Genomic DNA, 13903 nt, shown 5'->3' with positions numbered 1-13903 from the left:
ACAGAAAACTAGCAGGAATAATGATGAAATAATAGGGTTCCTTGATGGTTTATGTTTCTTGGACCACCACTCCCTTCTTCCTGCATTTGAAGTAAGTTCTGGCCCAAATGGAGCATGGCCTCTTGGGACTGTCAGATCCCCCACTTAGCCATTAAACATAATATATTTAGAATGTACTCATTTTGCGTATCACTGAACTCCCAGTACTGTGAGAACGCTGTTCTTGTGGGATATCACAAGCCTTACATGTGAAAGAGCAAACATGCATATTGTATTTATGGGTCTCCTCTGTTACCACTCATGTTTGTTGCTTCATGGACTTCACTTTCAAAACACAGTTCAAAGATAAAAGTATTAAGAATTTCAAGACAGTGACACAGAGCATTAAACCAAGCAACAGGGTGCTTTGGAACTTAAAGCCCCATGCAACTGCACAAGTTTCGTGCCTTGGCCCTCTTACAGTTACTAATACCAATCTGGCCTTATTAAAAAAAAAAAAAAAAAAAAAAAAAAAAAAAAAAAAAAAAAAACACAGTTGGGGATCCTGTCCTGTTAATAAAATATTTCTAGGATCTAGCTTCAAAGATTCTCATGCAAGTGGTATAAGACAGGTTCTAGAAAGTGTATTTTTGAAACATTCCCTAAATGATTGTAAAGAACTTCTCGGTTTGGAAACACGCTAGAGCAATTCCAAGTCACTTTCTAGGTACTGGCCGTGGTGGTAAGCTACTTTTCTTCCTCTTATCTACTCCATCATTCACTACTAGAGTTGATACTCAGGGCAAGTCTAGAGTGCAAGGAGTAGCAGAGGAAAGGAAAGCAACCTGATGGACTCATGGCATGGGAATAGGATGCTATCATCTGCTTGGTGGGTGATTAGTTCCCTGGCTCTCCTTATCCCCTCCTCTTGGTGCATCCCCAGTCCTTTGCCCTGGGACAGGTCTGTAGGCAGGAGCACCTGTAAACTAAATTCAGCCTTTTCCCCCTGACTGTTCCTTTCCTAGGCTCCTAACTCCATGACTGACCCTGCCACTGCACCTGTTCTTTAAGCCAGATTCTGCAGAACCACCCTCAACTCTTCTCTCTTCCTCAACTCTTCACCCAAATTGATCTGTCCTTTCAAATTTTCCTTCCAAATCACAAGCAAATTTCCTCCTCCTTTTTCTGTCCCCTCTGCCACTACTTTAATTTATTTAGGTGTTTAATGTATTTCAGTATCATTTCCTCTTCTGAATCACTTGAATGACATTCCAGTGAGCCTCCTTATCTCTATATTTCTATCCTCAACATTACTAGGAGATTCTTCTAACATCCAGATCTAATATACTTCTCTTATTCAAAATCCTTTCATGATTCCCAAGAGTCTCTGGTAAAATACTTAAATAATTCATTGTAGCATATTAGGCCCTTAAAGATATAGCCCTTTCTCCTTTTTCAGTTTCCTTTCCTGCCACAGGCAGTAAATGCAAGTCAAGCCCACGTCCCAGCAGTTCTTCTTCTTCTTTTTTTTTTTTTTTTTTTTTTTTTGACGGTATCTCGCTCTGTCGCTCAGGCTGGAGTGCAGTGGCACGAACTCGGCCCACTGCAAGCTCCGCCTCGCGGGTTCACGCCATTTTCCTGCCTCGGCCTCCTGAGTAGCTGGGACTACAGGCATGTGCCACCACGCCCGGTTAATTTTGTTTTTGTATTTTTAGTAGAGACGGGATATAACCGTGTTAGCCAGGATGGCCAAGATGGTCTCGATCTCCTCACCTCGTGATCTGCCCTCCTCAGCCTCCCAAAGTGCTGGGATTACAGGCGTGAGCCACCGCACCCGACCCCAGCAGTTCTTAAACATACCCTGTTCTTCTCTGTTCCTTCTGGGTTGCTGCAAAGTTCTCCCTTCTGATTTAAACAGCACTCTTCACTGTATCCTCTTTTTTCATCTAACAAGCTCTTGGTTGTCCTTTTCTAGGTGAGCTCAGAAACAAACTCAAAAATCACCTTTTTTGCTTTCCTAACCCTCCTCCTCACCTTGTCTTAATGACTGCCCCCATTTGTTTCTACTCTGCTCTTCATGGAATATGGAACTCCTATCTCCTCCTCACCAGGCCATCAAGGACCTAAGGATAATAATGATGCTCCTGGCATGAAATGGGCTCTCAAGGAGAGCACAAGACAGAAAGGAAAGAAGGATATAGCTGAAACGAATACGCCCTCCCACTACCTTACGGTTCAACTGGCACAATACTGGCGCCATTGCAATGACCTGGACAATTTGAAAGACAATTCAGATCCCCTCCAGAAGCTCTCAGAAAAATTTCCATCCGCAACCCACAGAAAAATCTCATGTTTCCTCCTCCACCCCTCCCAATTTCTTCTATATCCCAACAGCTGCCTGAAAGACTGTCTCCAATCTCTAGTAATGGTTTTTCTCCTTTCTGCCTTTCTAACTGCCTTCCTGAATCTATGTTTTCTCCGGAAACATTGAGCTTTCCATTTTAAATATACAACCCAGCTAACCTGATGCAGCATTGCAGGTGGGAAGAAATCACCAGAATGACAGGAAGTAAGAAAGAGACTTGCCTTAAGTTCCCAATGTACTTGGTCAATGGTAGCCCACTTAATACAGTTGCTCTTAACCATGACTGTATATTAGACTCACCTAGAGAGTTTTCAAAAGTAACCCCGCTCAGGGCCCATGGCAGAACCTTTAGAAAAGCAGAGGCAGCGTTCAAGTATCTCTAAATAATATTTCTGTCTTCCACTTTCCATTGCCTCAGGAAGCCCACCTCTCCACCCTATCTGGAAACCTACATCCCTGCAGCTCTTTCTCTCCTTTACCCTGATCAAAGTAACAATAGAAGCCCACTCAACAGACAAAGCATCATTCCTATAAATGCAGATGGAGGAGTCTGTGCATACTCATAATAAATTTTTTCTATGTCAAGGACTCAATTCAGCTTTTTCCCCCATGCTTAAACCTCTTACTTCTAGGGGGTTCTTATGTCCTTCCTCTAAGCAGAAGTCTTTGCCTCAGTTTCCTGACTGCTAGCCTCAGTATTGAATTCTTCTTTTGCCCCACCCACTAACATACCTTTCAGAAGCTCAGTGACATATTTGGGTCCCTGCTTCCTGTAAACAGATCTCTTGCTATATACCGACTGATCATATAGGCTTCTTAATAACACCAAGGATACTGCTAGCATCTTCCCCTAAGTGATTAATGCTGGGTCTCTCCCAACCACTTCCCTTGTCTCGTGGGTCTTTAAGAACTGTCTCCTGAGTGCTCTGGGTCCTGGAACTCACTGTATTTCATGAATGGCTCTGAACTAATGGAAGGAGAGAGAGAAGAGGGAACACAGAAACAACCCACCTTTAAATGGTCATGGGGCATGGTTAAGAGCTTTTGTAATAGAATAATGATAACATATTCTGAGCAATGATAAGAATAAATTGATCTTTATACTATTCTCAAATCATAGAAAGAACTTCAAAGCTGATGCTACGTCATCTCAGCCTTTTGAATCTTGTTAGCTACCAGAGCAGTTCTACTCCATTGTGAAGTTCTCCTTATTGTAAAGTGCACACTGAATTTCAATCCGACAAAAGGAGATTTTCATCCCATTCAACTTTTTAGGTGATCATTGATCATTCCCCAGGTTGACCAGAACCCTCATGGCTTCAAAGACATAAATTCTTGGTGCTCTGTTTCTGGGGCTGGGAATAACAACAGCCAGTTGCACATATACCTAAATGCTGACAAGAGACTAAATGTGTATTATAACTTACCATACTGATCTGTAATTCAGAACCAGTCAGTAAAATAAAGCTGACGGAACTCCTGAATTTCCTCTCAATGAGCTTTCCCCATGTATCTTCTCATTCCAGGGTTGAATGGCGATGACTTCCTGGCTGTGGGCCTGCTCAATGGCAGTGTGGTTTATAGTTATAACCTGGGGTCTGGCATAGCAAGCATCAGGAGCGATCCCCTCAATCTGAGCCTTGGAGTCCACACTGTTCATCTGGGGAAGTTCTTCCAAGAGGGCTGGCTGAAGGTAAAGAATCATTCCTTTGTCTCTTCCACAAAGTGAGCACTAGTATATTGTCGGATCTGTGCTAAGGTACAGAGGTGAATAGCCCATGATGCCTACATCCACGAAGTTCACAGACTATTGTACCAACTAGGGAAATAGAGAGATGATTACAATTAAGTGGTGTGAGAACAGATAAGAGGGATTATTAACATAGATAAGGGTGAGAGAGAGGAGTCAGAAAGTGCTTCCCAGAGAAGGTGATGCTTGAGCATAACTTCAAATAGGAGTTAGGAAAGAACGCAATGGTCAGTATTAACTTAAGGAATGGTCAGTATTAGCTTAAGGAATGCAAGTAGTTCAGTGTGGTTTTCAGGTCAGGAGATGGGGGAGCAAGAGAAGTGGTTAGAGACAGATAAGGTCTATATTATCAAAGGGCTTACTTAAAATAGGAAGGTGGGTACCATGTTGATTTCTAATTTTTGATAAATGACTCTGGTGGTTCTATGGAGAATTGATAGAAGAGGAGGAAGGCTAAATGGAGGGGAATCAGCAGGATGCCAGCACCTAATCTTTGAAGAACTTTGATTTTGATTGAAATGCAAAACCATGATTGCTATATTAATATATCCGTGGTAACAGACACCAGCAGAGAAGCAGAAAATTGAGTGGTATTGTGTTTTATATTTCTTCAAAATCCCTGTCTTTGTAAATTTTTCATGCCAAGTTAATGGGAAATAACAAAAGAGTATCTTAACAGTTCACCCTGGGGAATTAATTCCTTTTTAAATAGGTTTTGATTTTTTTCTCCTTTTGAAGGTAGATGATCATAAAAATAAATCCATTATCGCCCCAGGAAGACTGGTTGGTCTCAATGTCTTCAGTCAGTTTTATGTAGGTGGCTACAGTGAATATACTCCAGATCTCTTACCAAATGGAGCAGATTTTAAAAATGGTTTTCAAGGTAAGGCATGGACATTTTTTATACTATACCTACTTATTTCAAATGTTGAGGGAAAAAATATTTTAAAGAGTATACTTCTATTTCCCAAACCAGCTACATAGATTGCTTTCAGACTTGAACAAAGTTTGATTTTAATCAGAAACATTCATTTACTACTTTTTTTTTTTTGAGACGGAATTTCGCTCTTATTGCCCAGGCTGGAGTTCAATGATGCAATCTTGGCTCACCACGACCTCCACCTCCCAGGTTCAAGCGAGTCTCCTGCCTCAGCCTCCCAGGTAGCTGGGATTACAGGCATGCACCACCATGCCCACCTAATTTTGTATTTTCAGAAGACAGGGTTTCTCATGTTGATCAGGCTGGTCTCAAACTCCCGACCTCAGGTGATCCACCTGCCTGGGCCTCCCAAAGTGCTGGGATTACAGGTGTGAGCCACTGCACCTGGCCTCATTTACTGTTTATTGACCACTTACTGCATATGCAATAGATGTTTAGGATGTTTTAATGGACAAATCAAAGATTTCTGCACTTATTCTAGTTGGAGAGAGGAACACTAAATGTAATTAATTATGTAGTCATATAATGCAATAAGTTCAGTGGGAAAATGGAAATCGAGAGCATGATTTTAAGCAACCAGGATTATGGGTAATTGTTTATACAGGGTGCTTTTTAAAATAGGCTGAGCAGGGTAGACTTCAAAGAGTCACAGTAAAAATTGAAACTCCATCTAACTTTGGAGTTTAAAAGGCAAGAGACAGACAGCAGTTAACCCATCCATACCACCAAGGGGTAGCCCACAGAGGCCAGAGCAAGCCAAGGGGATTAAGGGGAACATTGTGTTTGGGTGAGTCACAGTCTGTCTTATTGCCACAGTCTGTCTTCCTGTGTTCAAATAGGAATACAGGCTTGGATCTTCCTTATAAAGCTGATTCATACTGTAATAGCATTCTAAAATAAAGACATGCTTTGAATTGTTATAATAATTTATTTGGTGAAAATAGACTTTTTGGTAGATCCTGGTCCCAGGGTATTTGGTCAAAGGTCTGTTCTTATGGTGTCCTCAGCCACTCAACCAGGTCCAGCCTACTCTCCATGAAAAGTAAAGGATCAAAGATAAGGATCCCTGAGAGACAAGAGCTGTCATCAAGCACCATTTCAGGCATTTGAGTTATCTACCTACTTCATTGCATTCTTTTCCCAACCTTGACTGACTTCTGCCTAAACACAAATGCAGGAGGCCATGTACTTGAAACATATAAAAGCAACACAGCTAATCCAGCATAATACAAGGTCAGGTTCTAATAAAATTATTTTGTCAAGGCTCTCAAAGAAACTTTTTCTTTGAACTTGTCATCAGTGGGATTCTCAGAAGGGTGTCTTAAAGAATAGTTTAGAGCATATTATTGTACTAACTGTAATAGAGAGTTCAATGATTTTTTTCACAGCAGGAAACAGTATGAAAAGGATTGTAAAGGCATAACAAATCAATGAGTTTTTTGAAACATTATATTCAATGAAAGGGATGGGTAAACCTATGAATGTGAAAGAAGTATATCTTCCACTAAATGAAGCAGAGACACTGGAGGGGGGTAATCAAAACCTGTTGTCTTTTATTAATAGACACAATCCTTATATAAGTACTTTAAAATGGATTATTCTTCTGTATGAGAGGCTAGTATAGCATCAAAGATAAGAGTGTGGCTTCGAGATCCCAACTTGCAAGATACATGCTAAACCTCTGCCACCTATATGGTTCATGACCTGGCCAGTCACCTAACCTCCCCCTGCCTTATCTGTAAAATGGGATAATAACAGCACTTCTTTTGCTATGTAGATCTGAGAGTGAGTTAATGGAGACAGAACACAGATTAGTGCCTGGCTTAGAGCAAGTCTTATGTGTTAGCACTGATGATGGTGCTAAAGGTGAGAGAGGCACAGCTCCAGTCACGTGTTGCTCCCCTTTCCCTGCAACACAAACAGAGGTTAACAGCACAGACTCTGAAATCAGCTTGTCTTCAGATGCAGACATTGTCACCTATTAGCTACATAACTTTTAGCCTGTTATTTAGATTTTCTGCACCTCCATTTTCTCCTCTGCAAAATAGAAATACCTACTCCATAGAGTTTTTATGGATTGATCAAGTAAGTAAAATAATTGTGTTAAGTGCTTAGCCCAGAAACCAGCATTCAATAAGGACTAAATAAATGTTAACTCATTACTCTATCCTGCTATCATAGGTTTCAATATTTGCACATTTGTTGAAGTCTAATGCTTCCTGGTTTCCTTTGATGTTGTTTTCTCCATTCTATTAGGAATTTTTCTTCGTATCTTAAGGATGAGAACAAAAAGAGGTTTTCATCAAGACCTGTCATTTTCTCCTTAAGTGTGCCAATGAGCCTGAGATAGCACACACATAGCTGGCCCTTTCTCTGACAGAAACACTAAGATTGCACACTCCTGGAAGTATGTCAACTGCCACAGTCCTTAGTGAGGATGGGAATCTTGGGCGAGTCTTCTTGGGAATTGCCACTTATGCCACAGTCTTATAGAAAATTCAGGACCTTGAGATCCCCTAATTTTATCATTCATCTCTTGGATCCTCTCTTAATGTCTGCCTTCCCTCCACTCTAAACTAGCATTTACTATTTATTATAAATCATGCCATATTGTTACCATTCTACCATGACAACCAAATTGCAACTGTACCATAAATCCATGGTTCCCAAAGCTGATCTCTACTGGTTCTGAAGAATAATATAACTTCTTAAAAATACAGATTTCTGAAGCCTACCCAAGAACTATTGAATTGAAATCTTTACAGTGGGTTCTAAAAATTTGCATTTTAACAAGCCTCCCAGATTTGGAAGCCACCACATATTTTTTAAATTATCTCACTCTTTTTTTTTTTTACTTTAAGTTCTAGGATACAGGTACAGAATGTACAGGTTTGTTACATAGGTATACATGTGTCATGGTGGTTTGCTACACTCATCAACCTATCATCTAGGTTTTAAGCCCTGCATGCATTAGGTATTTGTCCTAAAGCTCTCCCTCCCCTTGCCCCCCACCCCTCGACAGGCCCTGGTGTGTGATGTTCCCCTCCCTGTGTCCATGTGTTCTCATTGTTCAGCTCCCACTTATGAGCGAGAACATGAGGTGTTTTATTTTCTGTTCCTGTGTTAGTTTGCTGAGAATGATGTGGAAGCCACCACATTAATTAATCATAATGATGCAAAGCAAATGGAATTTTCTGAATTTAATAATTAGAGTAAAGATATCACATTTGTCCTTAGAATTACAATTAAATCATGCAATAAAATATTATCTGATCTAGGCTTTAACATTTTTATAAACTCTTACTTTTTTTTTTTTTTTTTAGACAGAGTCTCGCTCTGTCATCAAGGCTGGAGTACAGTGGTGCCATATCAGCTCACTGCAACCTCCATCTCCAGGGCTCAATCAGTCCTCCCACCTTAGCCTCCCATGTAGCTGAGCCACCAAACCCAGCTAACATATCCTTACAAAGCTGATTTATCTTGTAGTAGAGTTATAAAATACATGCTTTAAATTGTTATAACAATTCATTTGGTGAAAATAACTTTTCAGTAGATCCTAGTGTCAGGGTACTTGGTCAAAGGTCTGTTTTTATGGTGTTCTCAGCCATTCAACCAGGTCTGGCCTACTCTCCATGAACTTGAGAACTGCATCATCACACCCAGCTAATTTTGCATTTTAGTAGAGACAGGGTTTTCCAGATTGCCCAGGATGGTCTCGAAATCCTGGGTTCAAGCCATCCACCTGCCTCGGCCTCCCAAACTGCTGGAATTGCAGGCTTGAGCCACCGCACACAGCCGATTCCTATAAACTCTTGATAAATAACTCTAATCCAAAGTTCGTGATCTGAAATACAAATCCTTACTGATAATAAAGCCCATTTGTTTGTGTTCTAAAAAATGGCTTATAATGAACCATTATTTTTTCTATGACCTTTAATGCTCATAAAGGTATTAACCACCTTAAATAATCTACATCTGCCAAATACACTGTGCCTTACTGTTTTATCTGCCCTAATAAGAGCAGTTCTCCTCTTCTCTGCTTTCCAAAGTTGCATCTGCGACAAAGCTGCAGAGTTCTCAGAGTGAGGCTCATGAATGGTGGTCTCAGACTGGGCACAGAATGAAGGAAGAAAAGAAGATATGGACTGATAACAGATCTCCAGCACCTAGAATGGTGCTTTCACACAGTACATGCTTGTGACATGTTGTTACCACCAGATCTTTCTCAGACCCTCTTACAGCTATGCATGACCATGTGCCTGAGTTCTGGCCAGTGAGATGTCAGCAGGTGTAATAGTTGCTACTTCCAGGCCTTACCTATGAAAATCTTCTGAATAGTCCTGTACTGTTTGCCAACCCACCTCGATGCCAACCCTAACCATCCTTTGGACTTTACATGAACAGGAAATAAGCTTCTAGTGTTACAGCAACTAGTGCTTATTGATATGAAGGTTATTAAATATTTACTACTCAACTGAATAGAGTGGACATGAGATTCATTAACAACCTGTAAAGGAGAGTTATTCTCATCTAAAAATAGCCAACACTGTCAGTACTTTCAGTTTCTTGCGAGTTCAATTTTTTTCTCTCTCCTTTTTTTAACCATATGAGATTCTTCAAACAAGAGCCCATACGGGAAAATGTAGTTAGTTTACTGCTGTTAAAAAAAAAAAAAAAAAAAAAAAAAAAAAGCTATCACTTATTTGGTACCTAATCAGTCTAATTTTCAATATACACATGGCTCATGGGTCCATATCACATACAGGATATATGTATTATGTACTGAATGTTTGTCTCACAGTACTACACCAAGCAGATTATATTTTATCTACTATATTAATAATAAAATAATATATATTCCACAAATGTCTTCCAGTTTAATCACTCCAATTGCTTAAAAAACATGATATGTTGACTGACATGAAGCATTTCTCTGTAAAATAAATGCATTTCGCTATTTGTATTGGCTAAATGTTTCTCTAAATATAGCATTGACACATTTTAGCGAAAACATATTTCAATAGTTCCTTATAACAAAAACATTTTATTTACCCATATAAAAAAGAAACCGTTTAAAATGAACACTTCCAGACATTAAGTTATAGTAATTTAACAAAGTATTCTTGTGTATGATTATAAAAAAATTAAAAATCCAGTATTAGCATCCAATAATTTTTGCTAAGAAGAAATCTGCAATTTTATGATGTAGAAATAGAAGATACCTGAGACAGTGTGATAGAGGGTGGAATGGTAGCATGGAACCCAGGACCTACTAATTTATAGGCATTGCACAGATAGTTTATTTATATTATTTATTTCTCCTAACTCATGAAATAGCTACTTTTGTCCCTATTTTAATGGTAAAAAGATTAGCTTCAGTTAGACTTTGCATTATGTAGCCATTGTGTGGGAGAGATCATATCTGAACTCAGACTTACCTGACTCTGTCATCTACTTATACTTTTGCTTTCTGCAAAGTGCATTTCACTCTGTAAAAGGCATGGGAAGTCATGCTTTGTTAATTGAGCTAGTTGGTTATTCATTTGCAAAGCATCTAGCATTCATTCATTTCTTCAGTCAGTACAGTATTTTGGTCATGGCCTATGTGTGTGTGTAATAGTAAATGGCAACACTTGGAGGAAAACAAAGATTAAGCCTGAGGAAAAATAATCACTGCTCTCTCATAAGGAGAAAATATTGATGCATGCAGAGAATGGTGCTTGTCAGTAAAAATGCCAGTGAAAACTAAGTTGGAAAGTATATTCTCTACCTTCCATAACTGAACCCATTTTTTTTTTTCCACCATGAGAAAGTACCTCATGCTTTTAGTTTCTGAAAACGTTTTGAGAGATCATTCCAAAATGGCAGAATAGGAATAGCTCCAGTCAACAGCTCCTAGTGTGAGTGATGCAGAATACGGGTGATTTCTGCATTTCCAACTGAGGTACCAGGTTCATCTCACTGGGACTTGTTGAACAGTGGGTGCAGCCCACAGAGTGTGAGTCGAAGCAGGGCAGGGCATCGCCTCACCCGGGAAGTGCAAGGGGTGGGGGAATTACCTTTCCTAGCCAAGGGACACCGTGATAGATGGTATCTAGAAACTCGGGACACTTCTGCCCTAATACTGCGCTTTTCCAACAGTCTTAGCAAATGGCAAACCAGGAGATTATATCCGGTGCCTGGCTCAGAGGGTCCCACGCCCACGGATCCTTGCTCACTGCTAGTACAGCAGTCTGAGATGGAACTGCAAGGCGGCAGCAAGGCTGGAGGAGGGGCGTCCACTATTGCTAAGGCTTGACTAGGTAAACAAAGCTGCCAGGAAGCTTGAACTGGGTGGAGCCCACCGCAGCTCAAGGAAGTCTGCCTGCCTCTGTAGACTCCACCTCTTGGGGCAGGGCATAGCTGAAAAAAAGGCAGCAGAAACTTCTGCAGACTTAAACATCTCTATCTGACAGCTTTGAAGAGAGAGTGGTTCTCCCAGCACGGAGTTTGATATCTGAGAATAGACAGACTGCCTCCTCAACTGAGTCCCTGACCACCGAGCAGCCTAACTGGGAGAGACCTCCCAGTAGAGGTGAACTGACACCTCATACAGCTGGGTGCCCCTCTGAGACAAAGCTTCCAGATGAAGGATTAGGCATCAACATTTACTGTTCTGCAATATTTGCTGTTCTGCAGTCTCCACTGGTGATACACAGGCAAATAGGGTGTGGAGTGGACCTCCAGCAAACTCCAACAGACCTGCAGCTGAGGGTCCTGTTAGAAGGAAAACAAACAGAAAGAAATAGCATCAACACCAACAAAAAGAACATCCACACCAAAACCCCATCTGTAGGTCACCATCATCAAAGACCAAAGGTAGGTAAAACCACAAAGATAGGGAGAAACCAGAGCAGAAAAACTGAAAATTCTAAAAATCAGAGTGCCTCTTCTCCTCCAAAGGAGAGCAGCTCCTCGCCAGCAACGGAACAAAGCTGGACAGAGAATGATTTTGACGAGTTGACAGAAGTATGCTTCAGAAGATCGGTAATAATAAACTTCTCCAAGCTAAAGAAGGATGTTCGAACTCATCACAAAGAAGCTAAAAACCTTGAAAAAAGATTAGACAAATGGCTAACTAGAATAAACAGCATAGAGAAGACCTTAAATGACTTGATGGAGCTGAAAACCATGGCACGAGAACTACGTGATGCATGCACAACCTTCAGTAGCTGATTCGATCAAGTGGAAGAAAGGGTATCAGTGATTGAAGATCAAATGAATGAAATGAAGCAAGAAGAGAAGTTTAGACAAAAAAGACTAAAAAGAAATGAACAAAGCCTCCAAGAAATATGGGACTATGTGAAAAGACCAAATCTACGTCTGTTTTGTGTACCTGAAAGTGACGGGGAGAATGGAACCAAGCTGGAAAACACTCTTCAGGATATTTTTCAGGAGAACTTCCCCAACATAGCAAGGCAGGCCAACATTCAAATTCAGGAAATACAGACACGCCACAAAGATACTCCTCGAGAAGAGCAACCCCAAAACACATAACTGTCAGATTCTCTAAGGTTGAAATGACGGAAGAAATGTTAAGGGCAGTCAGAAAGGTTGGGTTACCCACAAAGGGAAGCCCATTAGACTAACAGCAGATCTCTCAGCAGAAACTCTACAAGCCAGAAGACAGTGGGGGCCAATATTCAACATTCTTAAAGGAAAGAATTTTCAACCCAGAATTTCATATCCAGCCAAACTAAGCTTCATAAGCAATGGAGAAATAAAATCCTTTACAGACAATCAAATGCTGAAAGATTTTGTCATCACCAGGCCTGCCCTACAAGAGCTCCTGAAGGAAGCACTAAACGTGGAAAGGAACAACTGGTACCAGTCACTGCAAAAATATGCCAAATTGTAAAGACCATCGATGCTATGAAGAAACTGCATCAATGAACAGGCAAAATAACCAGCTGACATCATAATGACAGGATCAAATTCACACATAACAATATTAACCTTAAATGTAAATGGGCTAAATGCCCCAATTAAAAGACACAGACTGGCAAATTGAATAGAGTCAAGACCCATCAGTGTGCTGTATTCAGGAGACCCATCTCATGTGCAGAGACACACATAGGCCCAAAATAAAAGGATGGAGGAAGATCTACCACACAAATGGAAAACAACAAAAAAGCAGAGGTTGTAATCCTAATCTCTGATAAAACAGACTTTAAACCAACAAAGTAGTAAAGGGATCAATTCAACAAGAAGAGCTAACTATCTTAAATATATATGCACCCAATACAGGAGCACCCAGATTCATAAAGCAAGTCCTTAGAGACATACAAAGAGACTTAGACTCCCACACAATAACAATGGAAGACTTTAACACCCCACTGTCAACATTAGACAGATCAATGAGACAGAAGGTTAACAAGGATATCAAGGACTTGAACTCAGCTCTGCACCAAGAGGACCTAACAGACTTCTACAGAGCTCTCTATCCCAAATCAACAGAATGTACATTCTTCTCAGCACCACATCGCCCTTATTCCAAAATTGACCACACAGTTGGAAGTAAAGCACTCCTCAGCAAATGTAAAAGAACAGAAATTAAAACAAACTGTCTCTCAGACCACAGTGAAATCAAATTAGAACTCAGGATTAAGAAACCCACTCAGAACTGCACAACTACATAGAAACTGAACAGCCTGCTCCTGAATGACTACTGGGTATGTAACGAAATGAAGGCAAAAATAAAGATGCTCTTTGAAATCAATGAGAACAAAGACACAACATTCCAGAATCTCTCTGACACATTTAAAGCAGCGTGTAGAGGGAAATTTATAGCACTAAATGCCCACAAGAGAAAGCAGGAAAGATCTAAAAT

The 13903-nt window shown here is 40.4% G+C and overlaps 1 protein-coding gene across 1 annotated transcript in view; it reads left to right on the top strand.

Moving 5' to 3' along the window:
- The window catches only part of LOC108526480 (protein eyes shut homolog), a 123776-nt gene that overhangs the window by 87853 nt on the left and 22020 nt on the right, over positions 1-13903 (top strand). The window contains exons 4-5 of the mRNA XM_017867281.1: positions 3871-4037; positions 4833-4977. Coding sequence (XP_017722770.1) covers positions 3871-4037; positions 4833-4977 — 312 coding nt within the window. The remainder of the gene's footprint in view (positions 1-3870; positions 4038-4832; positions 4978-13903) is intronic.

Source organism: Rhinopithecus bieti, unplaced genomic scaffold, assembly GCF_001698545.2.
Source record: "Rhinopithecus bieti isolate Rb0 unplaced genomic scaffold, ASM169854v2 scaffold_53, whole genome shotgun sequence".
NCBI lineage: Eukaryota > Metazoa > Chordata > Mammalia > Primates > Cercopithecidae > Rhinopithecus > Rhinopithecus bieti.
This window is presented reverse-complemented; position numbering and strand designations above follow the sequence as displayed.